Source organism: Theobroma cacao, chromosome 1, assembly GCF_053813885.1.
Source record: "Theobroma cacao isolate CCN51 chromosome 1, ASM5381388v1, whole genome shotgun sequence".
NCBI classification, from domain to species: Eukaryota; Viridiplantae; Streptophyta; class Magnoliopsida; order Malvales; family Malvaceae; genus Theobroma; species Theobroma cacao.
The window spans coordinates 5644178-5663916 of NC_142639.1; the positions used below are offsets into that span (position 1 = coordinate 5644178).

Here is a 19739-nt window from a genome sequence, read left to right on the forward strand (position 1 = left end):
GATTCCGGTATTTTCTAAGTATCATTGAAACAAGCCTTATTAGAGAGAGGGATTCGTTCATAATGTCAGAAAGGTATCATTCGATTATTACTTTTATTACTTGTCTTATTATTTACTTTTATTTATTAAATTTTATTATAAAGTAAAAGTATATACTATATATACATATATATTCATTGCGTTATATAATCTTTTTCTCAACTTGTTGTGCCTAAAATTCTTTACGAGCATGCGATTCCCCATTGGCCCATAGTGTGGTCTGTAACTGAGCTTGGTAGAATTTGCTGCTCCGGGCCCATACTTTCCTCAATTTTGTGCCATTTGATCCCTCTCCCTAATTTGGGGCAATGATTACTGAGGCCCAATTACGCAACTCGTCACTTTCTCAAAGCCATATATCATATCTTTTGTATTTTTTATTTGAACTCTGGTTTTCCTCTGTAGACTGTAGTAGGCAAAATCTTTCACTATGGAGAAAAATAAAGTTTGCAGTTGTTAATCAACAGCATTCAGATTGCCACATGCTTTGTGGATTTTCTCATGGATTAATTTCATAGTCTAGAGATTATATTTTAGCCGAACTTGTATACTAAATTTGGACCAACTACAAACAAAAATTCTAGAGAGGCTTCTTTTTTTAAAGAAAAAAATCAATACCCATCTGTTAATTTGTTCTTTCTATTTTATCTGTATCTGATGAAAAACAGAATACAATTTCAAGTATATATAATTAATTAATTAACCGAGTACCGACAAAAACTCCACTATATTTTCTATAAATCCCTCGTGTTTCAGGCTGTGGCTTATTGTTTGGATCTAGCAAGCTCTGCCAAGCCGATGGCAATATTTAAATAAGGCAATTAAGATTTTAATTGGACACTTCTAATGTGGATTCTGTGTCGGCTTAATCAAATATAATATGTGGTGAGAATAAAGTTTGTGTAATAACTACTAAAGAATTAAAATATAATAAAATAATTTTATATCTCTTTGCTTTTGAAGAATAAAATATTAAATTGGTGAAGAAAGGGGTGTACTAACTAAACAGAGTGAGTGCTTAAATTATTTAAAGTTACTAAACATGGACAAGAAAAGTGAGGGACAGGTTGGGCGGCAAAGTCAAACATGTGCATTCTTAACAGAATCCGACAAGCAAAACCCACATTGTGTCGTGCAGCTTGTTGCTTTTTTTCTTCGTCTTTGCTTGAACAAATTAATTTATTTAACAGCTGAATATTCAACTGTTAACGAGAAAGGAACAAAAATAATTTGTTTATGTCTCTGGTTTTTCATCTGGACGTGATGTTTTATTTGGATTTGGGTACAAAAAAATTGACTTGGAATTTCGGCAAGCCAATTTGGAAATTAATTGAGCTTATCAATTTCAAATTGGTATGCGTTCCATGATCATAACAACGATTTTGTGTTTGCAGTATTATTAGATTTGATAAACAAGGAAATTGGTACATAGAATTTTCTTCATGTAATACGGTAATTTTATTTTTCTTTATCATGGACGTGACTACACTTACCTGGAGCACTACTTCCACAAAAACCTCCCCTGCAATTACTTTTACTTTACGTTTTATACTATATATTATTCCTATTTCACATGTTCAATTTGATGGCAATCGTTAAGTTATGTTACTACCTATAATTTGTAATCAAATTAATCAATATTTTTTTATTGTGATCCTCTAAAGATAGGAAAATTAAGACAGTGTCTTTGACAGTAAATTTTTTATTTATAATTTGTCATGAATTACCATATATTTCTTTCATTCCCTTTAAAAATCTTAAACAAGATGTATTTTGATGTAACCATTTTTTATTTACAACCAATAAATACATCTTTACAAAAAGAACTTTCTATAACTTCTTATATAAGTATTTTCTATGGTCACTTTCAAGACATTTAAAGAGTCATTGTTCAATTTCATTTGATCGTTTCACCTTTTTCGAATCTTTCTCATCTTTTTACAGCGTAGCAAAATTTGAAATGCAAACGGAAACTTAGGTTCAAAGCATCTGAATGTATATTTGTCTTATAAAATATAATTAAATAGATTAGGTTTGGTGACAAGATGCAAGCATGAAGCAGCAAACAAAGACGAGAGGACCTAACAAGCCAAAGACGACGGTTGGATGCCAAAACTGCATTCAACGCTTTCTCTCTTCCACCAAAAGTCCTAAGACAGAAAACAATATATATATATATATATATATATATATATATATATATGTATATATGTATATATATATGTATATATACATATATATATATATCTAAATGTGAATGGTCTTCATTCAGAGCTAGCTCTATTCCTAATTAAACCTTCAACTCTACCGTAGAAATCAAAGCTGAACATATGTCTCATTCTTCCCCTCCTTCTTTTTCCCAAATCGCTGTAAGCAAGTGTCGCCGACCAACCCACACAGTTTTAGGAATCCATAGCCTTGATAACGCGCGGAGTTAGCCGCACAGACTGTGACACAAGCACATTCATATGGAAATTTCCTGGCAAATGAATCTCAATACGAGCAGATTGATGTCAACAGCATCCAAATTCGGGTTTGGGCAAGAGCCTTACAAGGTTCAAGCTATATCATGTCGGGCTGGTAATTCAGCCATGCAGAGAGGAAAGACCGACTTATATAAAGTTCTTTCTCTTGATTCTCAAAATGTAAGTTTACCTGATATAAAGAAGGCTTACAGAAGATTGGTTCTTCAATACCACCCTGATGTTTGCTCTCCTTCAACCAAAGAAGAATCCACAAAGCGATTTCTTGAGCTTCAAATGGCTTATGAGACACTTTCGAATCCAGATTCTCGTAAAATGCATGATTATGAGCTGGGTTTGGTAGATTCAATAGGGAATGCTGGTGGCAGTTGTACGGAGGAATGGAGATCACAATTCCCTAGACATGTTTGGGAAGAACAACTCCGTGGACTAAAGAGACGATCTGATGTTAGAATGCAGAGGATGAAGAATAGGTCCAGGTAGAGCAATGTACCTTCTGAAAAATAAATTAATTTTGATCTACCTTTTGAAATGTTGATGAATCCTTACAATATAAAAAAAAAAATATGATATTTGACGTAACAATATCTTGTTATTAAGGAAAGATATATCCAAGATTTTGAGCGTCCTCAAGCAAAGAATATATGATATTCGGCTTTATACAAGAGAAATGCGCCATTAAGCAAAGAATATTAACGCCAAAAAACAATTGGGCATAACAAAAAATGAGCCCAGCTGAGGGTTGATCCGTTGATGCCGCTGGCTCGTGGAAACAGAGTGAAACACTCCTCGGGCCTCCCGCTGCACGTGGCGTCAAGTGTCATGCGTGTGATGCACTCACAGTGTGTGCCGCTGCCATCTTAAATTTGTTTTGTATTCACAGGTACCCTTGTAACTAATTGGACACTCTAGATTTTTATCATTTTATGGCTTTCCTGCGATTGTAATGTGGATTCTGTGTATAATTAATTAATATATGATAGCAATAAAATTGTGTAATTATTATTAAAGAACTAAATATAATAATGTTTAATCTCTTTGCTTCGGATGAACCTTTTAGAGAATAAAATATTAAATGGGCGAAGGGGTTGAAAGACTACAGAGCCAAGTGTTTTAAATTATTTAAGGTTACTAAACATGGACAAGAAAAATGAGAAACAGGTTGGGCGGCAATGGCAAACATGTGCATTCTTAACAGAATCGGACAAGCAAAAGCCAGATTGTTTCCTGCATCTAATTTCTTGCTATTTTCCATTGTCTAGTGGAAAATATACTTTTATCGATAAACAATGCAGTGCCCTATTATACCTTCACAATCCAAAGCTTCCCTTTTATGCATCAGTACCCTGGATCAGATTGGCTTGGTTATTCCAACTTCCAACTCTGTTATAGAGTGGCTAGGTCTTTTTTTTTTTTTTAAAAGTAATTTTATCGGCATTAAGACCCTTATGCGAACTGAAGTCTTTATGCTATTTGATAATGACTTATTCTGACATATAATAACCGCTTGTGCATCATCAAGAACTCAACGATTGCATAAACCTTCACCCCTTCAAGTTAAGTGGTTGCATCAAAATCCTAAGTTAAGTGTTAGGATAATATTGAATTGTAGTTTGATTAAGATAGTTTAATTCTAATTAAATTATATACGATGTTGAGATAGTTTTTAAATCTAGTTAGATTAGTATAACATATTTTAATTATATTAGGATAAGATTATTGTACACCTTATAAAAAGATCTTATGGGATTGAAGAATAGTCAACACTTAGATTTAGAGAGAGTAAATTTCAAAAAAAAAAAAAGATTTAGAGAGAGTAATTTTGGTGTAGGGTTGTGAGTTTAAGACTTTTTTTGTAATATTTTGATTTTTTTCTTAGTGAATTTTTTTTATTACTATGTCTGTTGACGTAGGTTATCAAAAGACTAAACCATGTACGTTTTAGGTCATCAAAAAACTGAATCATGTAAATTTTTGTGTTCTTATGACTGTGTTTGGTATCTTTTTTTCTTTATTCTTTTAATTGAGTAAGATTTTGGGTAATTCTTTAAAAATAATTTTACAATTTTCACAACAAACTGGTATAAAAAATTTAAAGTTTTGAGTCAATTTAAATCTCATTATAGTATCTTTGTCAATTAAGTATGAGATTGAAAAGTTTAATAAAAGAAACGATTTCAGCTTGTGACATGTTAAGATGTGCTTATTGCTAGTGCAATAAGGATTATTGAAGGCACTAAAAAAAAGACCACATTCTTTCGAATTTATCTGATAGTGAGAAAAATGATCTTATGGAAAAAGCACATAGTACTCTTCTCTTAGCTTTTTTTAATGAGATGCTAAGAGAAGTCACGGATGAAGAATCTGCAAAATAAAAAATAATCTCTCATTTATTAAATCTTCTTGCTATCTCTTCAATTATCAAATAAAGAAAACCATTGTAGCCAAAATTAAGTAGGTGCCAAGTGGCCCTAAACAAGGCTGACAAAGAAAAATTATATCCTTAATTTGGGCGTAATTGAATAGATCCTCAAAATTGAAAGCTTGTGAGCTTGCTTATGCTTAAAGTGATCTCCATTTCTTGTGTTTATCGTCGTAGTCGAGAAAAACTATAACAACAAGAAGCAAATGTACCAAAGATTGTAGACGTCATAAATACTTGGGAGAGAGCTTCATCTGTCTCTTTTTCTTTCATTCCAATCAAAATTTCGGGGCTTATTGAAAGAGATGTGTTTTAATATAGGATTCCAAATCAAGAAGGGAAAGCAAGTTCGCGTGAAGGAAAATGATGGTGATGAGAAGGAAAGCAAAGGTTTGTTACTGAAAGAAATCGAGAGATGGAATAAGAGGGAAAAAGAGATATTCAATCGACGAGATGCTTTGACTCCGGCCAATCCCTCCAATGCCAACCACTGATTTCTTCATCAATCCAATTAGTGTAAGCATCCTTTCAGTTTTATTGCAATGTGTAAATATTGGGGACGGGGAGAGGTGTGGAGCTTGGGTTGAACCCAAACCCACATGCCTTACAAGCTGTCCTGGCGAGGTGCCGTGTCGGTCCAAGTAGTGAAAGGGAACCTCGATCTTGATCTTGGTTTATGCAATAGCTGCACATGTTTAAATAATCAACTCTCAATCTCTCATGACAACATAGAAAACTATGTGAAGTAATCTTTGCTCAATTTTCTTTCTCTTTGCAGTGATTGAGAGAAAAAAAAGAAGAAGAAAAGGATGGTATAAGAGCTAATTTTCAAAGCGAAAACAGGAAGATGAGAAGAAGATAATAAGGGAAGAGAAGAGAAACAAGAAAAAGAAGCTACATATATATGAAGAGTACAGGGACGCACTTTGGTGGCGATCTCATAACCCTGTCCAGGAGGGAAATGTCCATGATGATTTAATGAGCCACACTATGTTCAGATGCATTAGATAAATGAAGTAATGTTGAATGTCTATCTATAGATTATGTTCTCATAACTTAGTTACCATGATGACTTGATAATTGGAAGTGAGAGGCGGTGAACGGGGGGGATGGGAAATTCAATTTGCAAAGCTTTTGAACTCAACTCCAATCGGGTCGGGCCTAAATGCCATGTGATTCACGTACGGTTTCTTTTCAACTTAATATTACTAATTATAATTGGGCTTTATAGAAAGCCCAAATTTATTTGAGTTTAATTTCCATTCTCAAATTGTGCCCAGCTAGCATACAGGGCTTAAGAAAAAAAAATGAAACAAGCAAGATGTGGCTTGCTTTATCTATATGTAATACATACAATTAAATACTATTAATGTGATTGGGTGGCACTTGTCACCTAATTAAGACTCTGTAGGGACTTGTTTTAATTGACTAAAGGTTTAACTTTGGTTTTTATAAGTGTAACATATGTTAATTTGTATGGTATAGTATATGGGGTTAATTGGAATTAATTTTTGTCTTTGAAATTGAAATTTGCATTTGTTTTAATTTTTTATTTTTATAAAGTTTGATAATAATTGTTGAATTAAAAAAATTATTCTACTGATACGTCTTTTCATCTTTAGTTAATATGGACTTGTCGGGTCTTGGTTTTAATAGGTTTAATATTTATGTTGATTTTTATGGTAAATTGTTGTTGGGTGACAATCAATTTCTTGGTTTTCATACTGAAATTTACACCTGTTTTTGAGTTTTTATATTAATATTTTTTTAAGTTTAATAATAATTATTGAATTAAAAGAAATATTGTATCGAAAGAAGGTTGGTAAAAGTTAAATTATTGAGTGACAATATGGGTTGATGTATTTGGGACAATTTTGTTTAATTTTAGGCGTTGAAGCAAAAGAAAAATTATTATGATAGTTTAATGGTGGAGACAACTAAGTTAAACGATGTTATGACTTAGTGTTTGCTAGTTGTTACATTTATGTTTTATTACTTTTTAATTTCTTTCATTATGAATGATGGATATCAAATATAATCTAAATGAATTAAGATTGATATTCTCTCATAAATTTTTTTCTTTTACATTTAACTTACAAACTTTTCATTTTTTGAAAAGCCAAGTGCAGATTTGGTTGTTCGGAATTTTCTTTGTGATGGAGTCCACTCCTTGGGTGACTCTTTTTCATCAATAATATCCTGCTATTCAAAAAAAAAAAAAAAGCACAGCTCTGGTTACCACCCATTGACGATGGAATAGTTGTCTGGGATGAAAACTCACTCTTTCTTGACCAAATAAAATATTGCAAAGTTTTAAAAGCAAGGGTGCCTTTGCATATGGCTTCGATGCTTAAGCCCTTGGCTCACACCCTACAGTTAATTTTCTTTTTAAATTCCAGAGCAAAGCTACGGAACTTCGACAAATGGCCAGTGGAATCCCTGCAAATTATATTAACCTCAACTTTGGATGTGTGCTTTTGTTTATTCCCGTTGTTCCCCTGTATTCAAATCTGGTAAGGTATTAATCGATTTTAATTATTAAATTGAATTAAAATAATTGATCGAAACAATTTTATTTTTTATATTAATCAGTTGGTAAGAATAATTTATTTTCGGTTTTTTGGCCAATTTTCAATACTTAAAATTTACAACTGAATTGATCGAATTAATAATACATTTTTACAATATATTTGAAAAATACCTCTCTTTCAAATCAAAATAATTTATCCATTCGATTGAACCAATCGAAATAAATTAGTTTATTTTTTATTTTTTACTATAATTCAATTGATTTCAATTATTTTTTATAGAATTTTATTAATATGTTTTTGAAAAATTTAAAACAAAATTGATTGAAACAACCAAATTCTTACCCCTAAAGTTAGCTAATTAAGAGACTTTATTTATCACCTTGAATTCCCAATATAATTCGCTTAATTCTAAATAACAATCACGTCACAATTTTTAATTTGTCTTTATCTTTATTTTTGCTTTGATTTGGGACCATGAAAATTCAAACATAATTTTTGAAATACCAGATTTCTGCACCTCATTGAATCAATTAAATGCTCAACTGCAACTTCTAATATATCTTAGTCCCATCATCTCATGAATTTTGACGAAAATTAGAGCTTCTAATCAGGGGAAAGGATAAGGTTTGCTCGGCTTATTATGAAACAGATTATTCAACTTTAATTTTTAATTACTCTCAAACTTTTTAAGTTCAGTCACTAAAAAGATGATAACATGTAAGTCAACAATAGCATATAATTTATAAGTATAAATCTTATATTCAAAATAAGCAATGATACACGTGAAGAACCATAAAAGTACTACCACAAAAGTTACTTCTATGACAATATCCATTGACTGACCCCACCAATAGTTTTAGTAACCCTCCGATGGGTAATTAAGGCGTCTCTGAATTTTGACCCTCAGTAGGCCTGACAAACAAGTACCACTTTCAATTAAGGAATAAAACAAGAGCATTGCCTTTCACTACCAAGATCATGCGCTAGTGTTGCCACCGTAATAATGATAAACGTTACTCCCCATGAATTAAAAATTGTCACTACTAATAATTAATTTATGGGCATCCTCTTTAAATTGTTTGTAGAGCATTGCAAAGGAATAAAGAACTAGGAATAATTGACTTTTAAAAATATAAAAATATGTCAGCTTCTAATGCTGTTCACCATAGTTGGTGGTGTAAACTTGCAAGTGAATAAAGCAAGTAATTATTGTCATTTCCTCACTTTTCTTGATACACTAATTATTTCAATAATAAAAAAATGTAATCTTACATTCGTAATTCAAGGCTATGACTAAGTATCCTAACTTTGCCTTAACAAATGCATTTTGCTCTCGGCATGGTGTGCTTGGACATTTTTAATACAATCAGAGTAGCTTGCAGCTTCAAATAGGGAAATCCATTCACTTTGCATCACCTTTTCCGACTAAGAAGATGAAAGGGAGGCAGTTTAAAGTATATAAAAAAAAAAGATACTAATAGCCCATCACTAAGAAGAAACCTAATTTGTTCTTTAGAACTTGGAGGAGCTCCGGAAGAACATATTCTCTCTTCAGAATACCTTTGAAATGGTATCTTTCAGTGAGCTTTTTGGTATGTCCTTAATACTGTCCATTGCATTTGCATCTTTTGGGCAACAATATTTTTACCTTGCTTGCACATTTCCCTTGCAAATAATGTAGGCACCAAAGCCTGCAATGATATTGCTTGCCGCTTTAGAGCATGAACTGGTGGTCCAGGAATGAAATTTTTTAAGAAAATCTCAGCGTTTAGATTTCATCATATCGCTTCTTTTGTTAGAAGGAAGAGAAATGATGCTTAAGATATTTGCAGAGGGGATTGAAATGATAAAATTTTCCTTTTTGCAGAGCTCTGTAAGGACCAGATTTACGTAGATGGTCAAAGAATGATTCTTCCCTTAGTAGTGGCCTGGCCAAGCATAGTATTCTTTATAAAAGGCTAAGTTGCTTTGCTGTATGCAAATCGGTCAACAATCAAATTGAAAGAACAATCTATAATACAACTTAAACCTTTGTCCCTCAGAGTAACTACTTTCTCAGTATTAGATGTTTTTTAAAGCCAAATGTTCATTATTATGCCCAAAAGGTTTCCTCTTTCTTCGGTAGCAGCCTTTGTTACAACTATAATTTTGGTAGAAGTACACTTGTAACTCTTTTCTCTCTTTTTTTTTTTTTGAAAGGTGGTCTTTTCTCTTATTAATGATAAGTTTTTGTTTGCCTGATATATATACACATATACTTACAGCATCCCGCATATATATATATATATATATATATATATATATATATATATATGGCCTAGTTATCCTTAGTACTTAATGTATAGGTTACTATTATGGCATTTCAGCTTTCATCAGCTAGGGATGACCACCTTAGTTTTATCCACTAATTTCACAGGCCTGTTATCTTTCTCTCCCTTCTTTGTTGAAAATTCCTCTACCGTTGAATTTCCTTTCCCGTCCATAAATCAATGTCATATTGTGTTCTATTGATTTTTAGAATGATGCCATTCTCTTAAAGCTACTGCTAAATTCCTGAGAAAGAGATCTCTTTGGTTCTCCCAAACACTTCAAACAAAACCATGACTTCCCCACTCACTGATACCACAGCAGACCAAGAAATGCTAGACCTTGAGAAATATGACTGTGTTGAAAGGGTTCAGTGGGTGCTTAATACCCCTAAGCCACCAGGGTTAGGCCATGAGCTCATGGAAACTGCTTTTTCTTGGAGAAACAAAATTCCATTTCTTAACAAGCAGTCCGGATGGAAGGGTGAAGTACTTTCAATGTTGCAAGCAACGTTGCCCATCCTTTCTTGGTGTCAGAACTACAAGGCAACCAAATTCAAGCACGACTTAATGGCAGGTCTAACTCTTGCAAGCCTCTGCATTCCTCAGGTAAGCTCAAGTGCGATTTTGATCATTATAACAATAGTAGTGTAGTTGGAATACTAGCATCCCAAGTGATTCTGCATAAACTTTGCACTTCTCTTTAGTTAAGATCTATATAATAAATATTCAATGAAGAGTGCTTTCTAGATTAATGAGGCTTCAATAATCACCTTTTTTTTTTTCTGAAAAGTACAATAGTCACTTTTTTAAGAAGTTCGTAATGTCATCATCAAATTGTGAGTTCTTTTACGCTTCTGTTTCTGTTTCTGGTAATTTGTTGGTCATTTATGCCATGGTCTCATTGTATTTTCGTACAGAGTATTGGATATGCAACTTTGGCAAAGCTTGATCCTCAATATGGCCTGTGTAAGCTGCCTAGTTGAATTTTTGCTATGCTTTTGTTGTCTGATATGGTTAGAGATTATGTGAATGATTCTCTCCATTTTACTCAATTAGACACGAGTGTAGTTCCACCTCTCATCTACGCCGTGATGGGAACTTCAAGAGAGATAGCAATTGGACCAGTGGCTGTAATTTCACTACTTCTGTCCTCAATGGTACAAAAACTACAGGATCCTGTTGCTAATCCAATCGCTTACCAGAAGCTTGTTCTCACTGCGACTTTCTTTGCTGGTACCTTTCAAGCTGCCTTTGGACTATTCAGGTATGTCACTTTCTTGGCATTTCTTCTCCTCTTTTTTGTTTCTTCATTTTTAACAGATGTCATGCAAATTTAAGCATCATTTTTTTTATTTCCCTTTCGAGATATCACAGGTCAGGTTTCCTTGTCGATTTCCTATCACATGCTGCAATCGTTGGATTCATGGCAGGCGCTGCCATTGTCATTGGCCTTCAACAACTCAAGGGACTACTTGGGTTCACTCAGTTTACAAACAAGACAGATATTATCTCGGTCATGAAAGCCATGTGGAGTTCCTTCCATCATCCTGTACTGTTAATTGCTTTCATTTTCTTTTATTATATTGCAATATTGGACATAACTACTTGTCTACCATATTTTTTAACTATAAAAGTTAGTTTTTGGGTTAATTCTGTCTTGTCCTTTCTTTTTTATACATTCTTTACAGTGGAGTCCTCATAATTTTATTCTCGGATCTTCATTCCTGATTTTCATCCTAATCACAAGATTTCTGGTAAGAACTATTTATGATAGTGAACAATAGGTTATTAACTTTGATCTCTTGAGGATTTGTATCTTCACAAATTCAAATGTTTTCTACTTTCTAATTCTATCAGGGTAAAAGGAACAGAAAACTCTTTTGGTTGCCGGCTATTGCTCCTCTGCTATCTGTCATTTTAGCAACTCTCATTGTTTTCCTGACTAAAGCCGATAAGCATGGAGTTAAGATAATAAAACACATCAAAGGAGGCTTAAATCCAAGTTCAGTGCATCAGCTGCAGTTCAATGGGCCTCATGTTGGGGAAGTGGCTAAGATTGGATTGGTTGTTGCTATTATTGCACTCACGGTTGGTATCAGAATTCAGAAGGTTTTTCAGGCGTATATAATTGAAGTATATCATCAACCTTCGAAATTTACTTTCTATTGTTTCAATCTTAGGAAGCAATTGCAGTTGGTCGATCTTTTGCAGCCATAAAGGGATACCACCTTGACGGAAACAAAGAAATGGTTGCCATGGGGTTCATGAACATCATAGGTTCTTTCACTTCATGCTATGTTGCAACTGGTAAGCTGTACTTATTGTTTCAACCATTTTCAGATTTCTATCACCAGGAAGTTCTATTTTGATAAGAAATTGTTCACCAGCAACCTCTCAATAGCAAAATATTGCAGGCTCTTTCTCGCGGACAGCTGTGAATTTCAGTGCCGGTTGTGAAACTGCAGTGTCAAATATTGTGATGGCTATTACAGTGTTCATATCCTTGGAATTGTTCACAAGGCTCTTGTATTACACTCCGACTGCAATCCTTGCTTCGATTATTCTCTCTGCTCTTCCAGGGCTTATTGACCTCAATGAAGCTTACAATATTTGGAAGGTTGATAAGCTAGACTTCCTAGCCTGCATTGGAGCCTTTCTAGGGGTGTTGTTTGCAACGGTGGAAATTGGTCTTCTTGTGGCGGTAACATTTACTTTCGCTCCGTCTAATTAGGATGGAATCATTTGTCTCTTTGGGTGAATATAATATATATACGTACTTAATGCATAGTATGACCACTGGTTTATGCTAAAATTAGATGTTAAGAAGTGCAAGAGGAATAAAATCTATTTACGTTATTTAAGTTTTTTGTTTGAGTGTTTTTTTTCTCGTGGTATCAAATCATCTGATAACTGTCAAAGAAGTCATTTGTCAACACTTATCTCCAAGTTGGGCATTGCACGTGCTTCACAAAAGGAGAGCATTTCTAGAACCCAAGGGAAAGGCTCATAATTGTAGGGGAAAAGTGCACATAACTAAAGTTATGTGAGCAATATGCTGACTCAAGGGGAAATGGTCTCAAATCAGAAGGTAGTTTTGGGTCATGTAGCTCCTCAAAAGTTTGAAAATTGAGCCACTAGTAGTGAGCCTTTACTTTGAGATGTATGCTGTTGAAGCCTTGAAAAATGTCATGCATACCCCACTGCATTTTCGAATGGTATGTTAATGCATGCACTGCTGCAACAGATATGCATTAAACTTTGTCTTACATTTATTTTACAAAACAATTGTAAAATGTGTGATATGAAGGGCTCATCCTGTGAGATTTTTGAAATGTTACTTTCAGCCAATAATTTGGAAAAGCATAATCACGAAAATATCTGTTTATTTATCTGTGCTGTTCAAAACGCTTTTGCTGGCACATAAATTCCATGTTGTATAAGATTCTCCATATCAACTGAAAATGATTAAATTAATTATCCATTTACTGTCGAAGTTTTAATGCTTTCAGCAATATAATTGCAGGTAACAATTTCGTTCGCAAAGATAATTCTCATCTCCATTAGACCCGGCACAGAAACCCTTGGAAGACTTCCTGGAAGTGACATGTTTGGTGATGTCAATCAATATCCTATGGCTGTGAAGACTCCCGGGGTCTTGACGATGCGCCTCAAGTCTGCCTTACTTTGTTTTGCAAACGCCAATTTTGTCAGAGAAAGGTACTCAACAGTACCCCTACCAACAATGATTAAAATACTCAAAGACACGCAAGAAAAACCTAACAAGATTAATCAAACAAAACATTATTTGCGGTTATATGGTTTGTTTTTCAGGATTATAAAATGGGTTGTTGAAGAGGAAAAGGACAGCAAGGGAAATGCAGAGAAGACTATTCAGCTAGTAATTCTTGACATTTCCAGTAAGAGTTAAAGAGAAAATTAATATTCCAGGACCTTAATTGTGATTTAAAGAGATTATTGAATATTGTTCTTTTATTTTTCCTTATAATGATTTTTTTTTTGGAATGGTAGATTTGATGGACATTGATACATCAGGAATTGCTTCCCTGGAGGAACTGCATAAGAATCTTGATTCAAATGGAATGAAGGTAGGGCAATGTAAATTCTATTTATTTTATGTAATTACATGCACAAGTAACAATTATAATTGTAATTAAGTATTAACATCTCATATATAAAATTATTACACATACAAATCAATTCATAAATCAATATACGATTTGACAAATCTAATATAAAAGTAGATCATACTTATAGTCGGAGAGATTTGAATCTTAAATCTCAAAATCTAAGTTCAAATGTTAAAAAGAATACGTTTAAAGAGTTTTAAAGTTGAAATTTTCTTCTCTTTCTTGAATATTGTCCTTGTCTGTACTAAAAAGAATGTAAATGAATTGTGATCGAATAGAGAGGTTGTGGCATTTTAAGTTGCATAGCAATGCTTTTTCTTTTTCTGAAAATTAAGTTTTAAAGTTGTAGAGCAATGTTATATCAGATTTAATTACATTGATTCCTTTGATTATTACCTCTCAGCTGGCCATTGCAAACCCTAGGTGGCAAGTGATCCACAAGTTGAAGCTGGCTAACTTTGTCGACAAAATTGGAGGAAGGGTCTATTTAAGCGTTGGAGAAGCTATGGACTCGTTTTCCCTCTAGAGCAAAAAGAGCTTAAAAAAAAGAGTGTTGAAGTTTTTAAATATCAAAACATGGCTTTGCTTGTCTCTTGTGCGTTTGTTCCAGTCCCTTGCTGCATCCTTATGTAGCCAGCAAATGGGACAGACGATAATTAAGAGTGTAGAACTCAATTAATAAAGAAATAAGTGAGATTTGATTGTCAAAAAAAAAAAAAAAGGTCTCTATATAAAGATTATAATTTGTATTATTATCTGATCATCTGTGGTTATGATCACCAAAGCTTCTGAATGGTATAGCTTTGTAACTGTGGCTATGATTAAAAATTAATTCTGATTTAACTTGTCATTAAGATTTGGAGCAGAAGCTGAATTTTTCGCACCAAAGCTTGCTTTTGCATATTGTTGCAACATCTCGTATATGCTTCGAACGACGAACTTTTTCTTGGAATAGTTTGAGCAACAAACACAACATCTGATGTGCAGTCAGCCCATATATGTTTTTCTTTTCACATGAGATGCGTTGGCATGAATGCCTAATAACTTGTTTTGTTGAACAAAGTTGTTCTACTTTCCTATTATAATTACCTACCATTGAAAAGGTATGATTTGGTCGTATAATGTTATATAAATTATACATTAGCTAGTCAGCCTCTGTTTGGACACTAATTAAGTGCCTTATTAGTGTTCAATTTTATTTTTTGTATTTTTAACGTGGTTAGTGACGTGGAATGTCGACAAAGCATTTGTTATCAGTAATTAACCAACAAATGCACAAATTATATAATATTAGTAACTTGCTAAAAGTAAGTAACCGAAATAGATAAATGCGCAAACTTTGGTAACCAAATGAATAGTTTATTTAAGTCTAGTTGTTGCATAGCTTCCCTTTGAAACTGAATCATAAATCCTTATGCATGCCTATCCATTATGATTTTTAGTTTCTTATAAGAAGAAGCAGACAAGAGTATTAGATTACCATTGTTGTAGACTCTTCGAAATGTGTCTAGGTTCAATGTTCTTATGGTGGCAGCCTCTTGATTGATTAATACGCGGTGCGTAGTGGATGGTCACTTTATTAATTAATTCGTCCAAGGAGTATGAATAAAGAGTTAATCCAATTGGGAACATATTGCACTTTTGGTAGTGCTAATTATGACTTCCATTCACTTGGGTGGTGGTCTCCTTCTTTAGGGTTTTTGTCCCTTTGCTACTCGGGATCAATATCGAAATTGTCCACATTCATTGTATCTCAAGCTTGGCAAATGAGCAAACGAAAACCCATCTTTATCCACGTTAATCACTTTTTGTTATTTGCCTGTCTGTTTATTTGGGGTTTAGTTATTTGTTAAAGTATAGTTTTAAACCGTTTCATGAGGACACTCCTAATGTTAGAATGAATAATTTAATTTTCAATCTAATTAGGGTTTTAACTCCTTTTTATAAACTATGTAATATGTAGTTATTTCTTAATTTATAATGATAACAATATCGAAGCATTTGATTTAATTAATAATAATTACATATATTTTATGTTAACAAAGTTAGATTCAGATATTGATTTCTCAATTTCTTAAAAAAAAAAAAATCCTTGATGCAAGAAAAAAGAAAGAATGTTTAACCTAAATATGAAAGTTGATACTAATAATTATGGTATTAAAACTCTGATTAGTTTAATATAAACACAAACATGAAAAAGGTAAGATAATTCATGAATAAATTGTCTTCATTTTTATTTTTTAAAATTTTTTTCAATATACATATTACATAGTTAAAATTATCTCACATATCTCAGTTATCTTAATTTTTTAAGGATTGTAATTATTTTCATAATTAAAATTAAACACATTTTCTTGTAGATCATTATTAGTATTTTCATTATCCTCATACTCATTTTCTATCCGAATTTAAATTTAGACTTATATATTATGCGAAAGCAAATAAATGCTCACTAATAAAATGATATTTTTTATTTATAATTTCTTTTTTAAAAAATAACATAAAAACAGTTCATGGATTAACTCCAACTTCTCTATAATAGTACAACTTTATTGCAAAAGATGCACTTTGCAATTGCTTTAAAGAAATTTTTTGAATGAATTCTAACTCATTAATTTAAAAGGAAAAAAGAAAGGCTATTCCTAATAACTTCATTGCCCTATATATATTAGACAAGGGTTTATTCACACAAATTTGAGAATTAAGGATATAATCGTTATTATATTACACATATCTTTGATTTAAATCAAATTCGAATCAAATTACGTTACTGACAATTCTGCTCTTTATCTCTCAAGTCTAACACAATCAGAGAGAAACAGCGTGCTTTTGTCTCTTTGTTATGCTTTTAATTCTAATCGAAAAGGTGTCCACATGCACTGTGTCTGGACCCTAAAGAAGTGATTACTTGAAAGTTGGAACCTCAACTCCCATCCACTTCCATCGCTTTTTATTGCAATATTCAACTTGTCAATGTTTAGGAATAAAATAATATCTAGCTTCAGTGAAGCTTTTAGTACAGTTAAAGTACCATTATACAAAAAGGTCATGGCGCACTTTGATTAGATTCTTATAAAAAAAAACCTGAATAATATAATCGTAATTGTCGAATAAAATAAAAGATATGAAATAAATTTTTTATCGATTAAATTTAAAAATAATTTTAAATATAAAAGTATAACCAAAGCAAACAAATTGTTTCCCTATAAGCAGAAAATTTAGCATACTTTTATATATATATATAATTAAAGATAAATTCACAAAGAAAGGATGTGTAAAGTTTTCATTATTTTGAAAGAATTCATCAAATTAATAAGCAGGGAAACACCCTTTTGAATTCTGCATGCCATGTTAATTGAAGGGGAACCTTTCACAGGGACCCTGTCTATCTGAATTACATGGAACATTCCCATTAATTTGCAATCTTCTGTTTATGTCCATTCTTCCCATGTGAAATTTTATCAGCTGCAAGTGGAGAAGAAAATTGAACAAGGATCCACAATATATGGCATGCGATCAATCGGAGACCGCCTTCTTCTGAACTCATCGGAGCACTGAATGAGAATGCTTAAGCAAATTGTTAAGAGGCTGGCTTCCTTGGGCTTTACACAAAAGATTCTTGACTCGTTCAGTCATCTGCTTCATTATGAGTTTATGTTCCTTGTTAGTTACCAAGACCGATAAGAAATTACCATGCTTGATTAATTATTACCAAACATCGAAATTGTTTTAAGATAACTATTTAAATAGTAAAACCTTTCCCAAACTTCCCCTTGTGTAGGGTACTGTTCTTTGATGTCCTGGAGATGTTGGGGGAGATTTCTTGCTGGTTTCTTCTCTGTATGTCAGTTTCCCTGTATTGCTTCTACTCCGTGTCGTTATCGTTGGGGGGCTGTGCCAGCTGCCGTTTGATATGCTAGGGAGGCTCGCTTCCTATGACATCATAAAATCTCATTGCCTTAAACACGTTTTTTTAAATTCTGAAAGAGAAAGTAACCAATATAAAAATGGTTGATTTGAGGACATACCAAAAAGAGCACAGTTGCACAACGCTTTAGAACCTCCAAGTTCAGTCGAACATCATCCAGGCTCCTGCTTAAGGAAATTATAAAACCATGAATATGTTCATTTCTATTTTTTTTTCTTTAATCATTTGTTTCAACAATATATTCCCTACAAAGGATTCAGATGGTTACAAACGTAAATGTCCCGACATACCTGTGCTTTTGCTGCCCAAGCCCAAAGTAAGAAGCCAAGGTTGCCATCTGCATAAAGGGTAATTAGATCAGGACAATCAGCCTCAAAGAAATTGAAATTCTATAATGTACATTGAAAGGTTTATTACGTCTCAAAATTGCCTAAATTTTTATTCTTACAAGTAACAAGGCTGATATGATATGAATTTTACCTTCATATTACCAGCTCTTCTTCCAAACTTCTCAGTCAATACTCCTAAAGAATCAATGATCCCAACAGATACAGGAGCAGGCCTACCAATCTCAGCAAAGGCCTCCTTAATACGAACACAATCGAATCTCTGGATGTTATGGCCGGCCCAAACTCTACCATTCAAAATGCTGAATATTTTGTCAGCAACTTGCTCAAATTCAGGTGCATTGGCAACAGCTTCTCTAGTAATCCCATCACATCGACGGGACCTCACTGGAACAACAGACAAGTCCTTAGGCCTTATCAGGGTACTATAACTCTCCAGCTCGACGAGCTTCCTTGGACAAACTACAATTGCGCCAAACTCCAATACGAAGAATCGTTGTCCGCTTCTGTTAGGCACCGTTGTTTCTAGGTCGAAAAACACAATTTCTGTTGACACTTCTTGGCATACACTGAAAGCCTCCATTTCAAGTTGCGATCAATAAGGCTGACAGTTTTCAGCGCAAGGTTTTTGGTAATATTCATTGGCGTTGTAATCATGTTATAAATGGGGAAGAAAGATGGGAAAGAAAGGGAGGTAATGCATCGGTGGAAGAAGAGTATTCTTGGCATTAGAGATTGATTGTCTTGTAGTTCAAGTCAATAGTTTTAGGCTTTGGATGAAGGGTTTCCTTATAGCTTCTTAGGAAGGCCTTATGCAAGGAAATTCCAGTTAGGCAGGAATATTATGGCAAAAAAGGGAAAGAGTTGCTTTTCCTTAAGTATGTCATGTACCACCTATTATTTCTCTTGGAACAGAAACCTTTTGGACAAGTTCCAGGTTTCCTCACCGAATAAAATACTTACTAGATAGGTATATGACTTATGTTGGAACATATGAAGCAAGCTCATTTGGAAAGGGAATCGATTCCTTGGAGTGCTCGATCTGGTTATCCTAGAAAGAAATATTCCTTCGGAACATTTTCATCTCACGACTGGGGATGGAAAGTAAACATACTAATGTTCTTACAAGCAAATGACAAATGAATTACAAAATGGCTACTTTGTGAAAAGGGTCTTTAATAGCATTTTTTTGTCATAATCCTAATATCTTTTAGCATACTAAACAATGTTCATTTCTTTCTTTCCTTCTTTTCTTTTTTGTTTTCATTGTATCGTGCAAGAAAGAGGGCAGGCCACTGGTTGAACTGTGTCCAGAGATTCATGGAGGTTGTGCTTTAAAAATGATGTGAAAAAATTGCAAAAAAAAAAACTACTAAAGGAATGGAAATAATAATTCATGAATAAAACAAAAAATGAATGGAAATGGAAATAAATGCAATTACATATTTGCATTGCCAAAGGCCCATCCTTTGCTTTTGTTTTTTAAAGACAAATGGGCAATAGGGCAAAGAAGCCCAACTAAACAAGAAAAC

General features: G+C 33.3%; 3 protein-coding genes and 1 long non-coding RNA gene across 4 annotated transcripts; 3 read left to right on the plus strand and 1 right to left on the minus strand.

Moving 5' to 3' along the window:
- Nucleotides 1–2305: 2305 nt before the first annotated feature.
- LOC18611611 (uncharacterized) lies at nucleotides 2306–3499 on the plus strand. Its single transcript, XM_088803018.1, has 2 exons — nucleotides 2306–3001; nucleotides 3123–3499. Exons 1-2 carry the CDS (start codon nucleotides 2508–2510, stop codon nucleotides 3202–3204), a joined length of 576 nt encoding a protein of 191 aa, XP_088659144.1. The 5' UTR covers nucleotides 2306–2507; the 3' UTR covers nucleotides 3205–3499.
- A 1737-nt stretch (nucleotides 3500–5236) lies between these two features.
- LOC148764464 (uncharacterized) lies at nucleotides 5237–5983 on the plus strand. The gene is made up of 2 exons (XR_016024210.1): nucleotides 5237–5460; nucleotides 5723–5983. It is a non-coding gene; the product is annotated as an uncharacterized LOC148764464 (long non-coding RNA).
- Nucleotides 5984–9847: 3864 nt separating this feature from the next.
- On the plus strand, nucleotides 9848–14466 carry SULTR2;1 (slufate transporter 2;1). The gene is made up of 12 exons (XM_018115052.2): nucleotides 9848–10390; nucleotides 10702–10750; nucleotides 10841–11048; nucleotides 11159–11333; nucleotides 11473–11538; nucleotides 11642–11872; nucleotides 11965–12091; nucleotides 12199–12485; nucleotides 13308–13501; nucleotides 13616–13701; nucleotides 13814–13890; nucleotides 14336–14466. Exons 1-12 carry the CDS (start codon nucleotides 10076–10078, stop codon nucleotides 14456–14458), a joined length of 1938 nt encoding a protein of 645 aa, XP_017970541.2. The 5' UTR covers nucleotides 9848–10075; the 3' UTR covers nucleotides 14459–14466.
- A 2945-nt stretch (nucleotides 14467–17411) lies between these two features.
- Nucleotides 17412–19645, minus strand: LOC18611613 (Polynucleotidyl transferase, ribonuclease H-like superfamily protein). Its single transcript, XM_018116039.2, has 5 exons — nucleotides 18341–19645; nucleotides 18151–18197; nucleotides 17961–18024; nucleotides 17689–17865; nucleotides 17412–17568 (listed from the first exon to the last, which is right to left on the minus strand). The coding sequence occupies exons 1-5, from the start codon at nucleotides 18788–18790 to the stop codon at nucleotides 17476–17478; spliced, it is 831 nt and encodes a 276-aa protein (XP_017971528.2). The 5' UTR covers nucleotides 18791–19645; the 3' UTR covers nucleotides 17412–17475.
- Nucleotides 19646–19739: the final 94 nt, after the last annotated feature.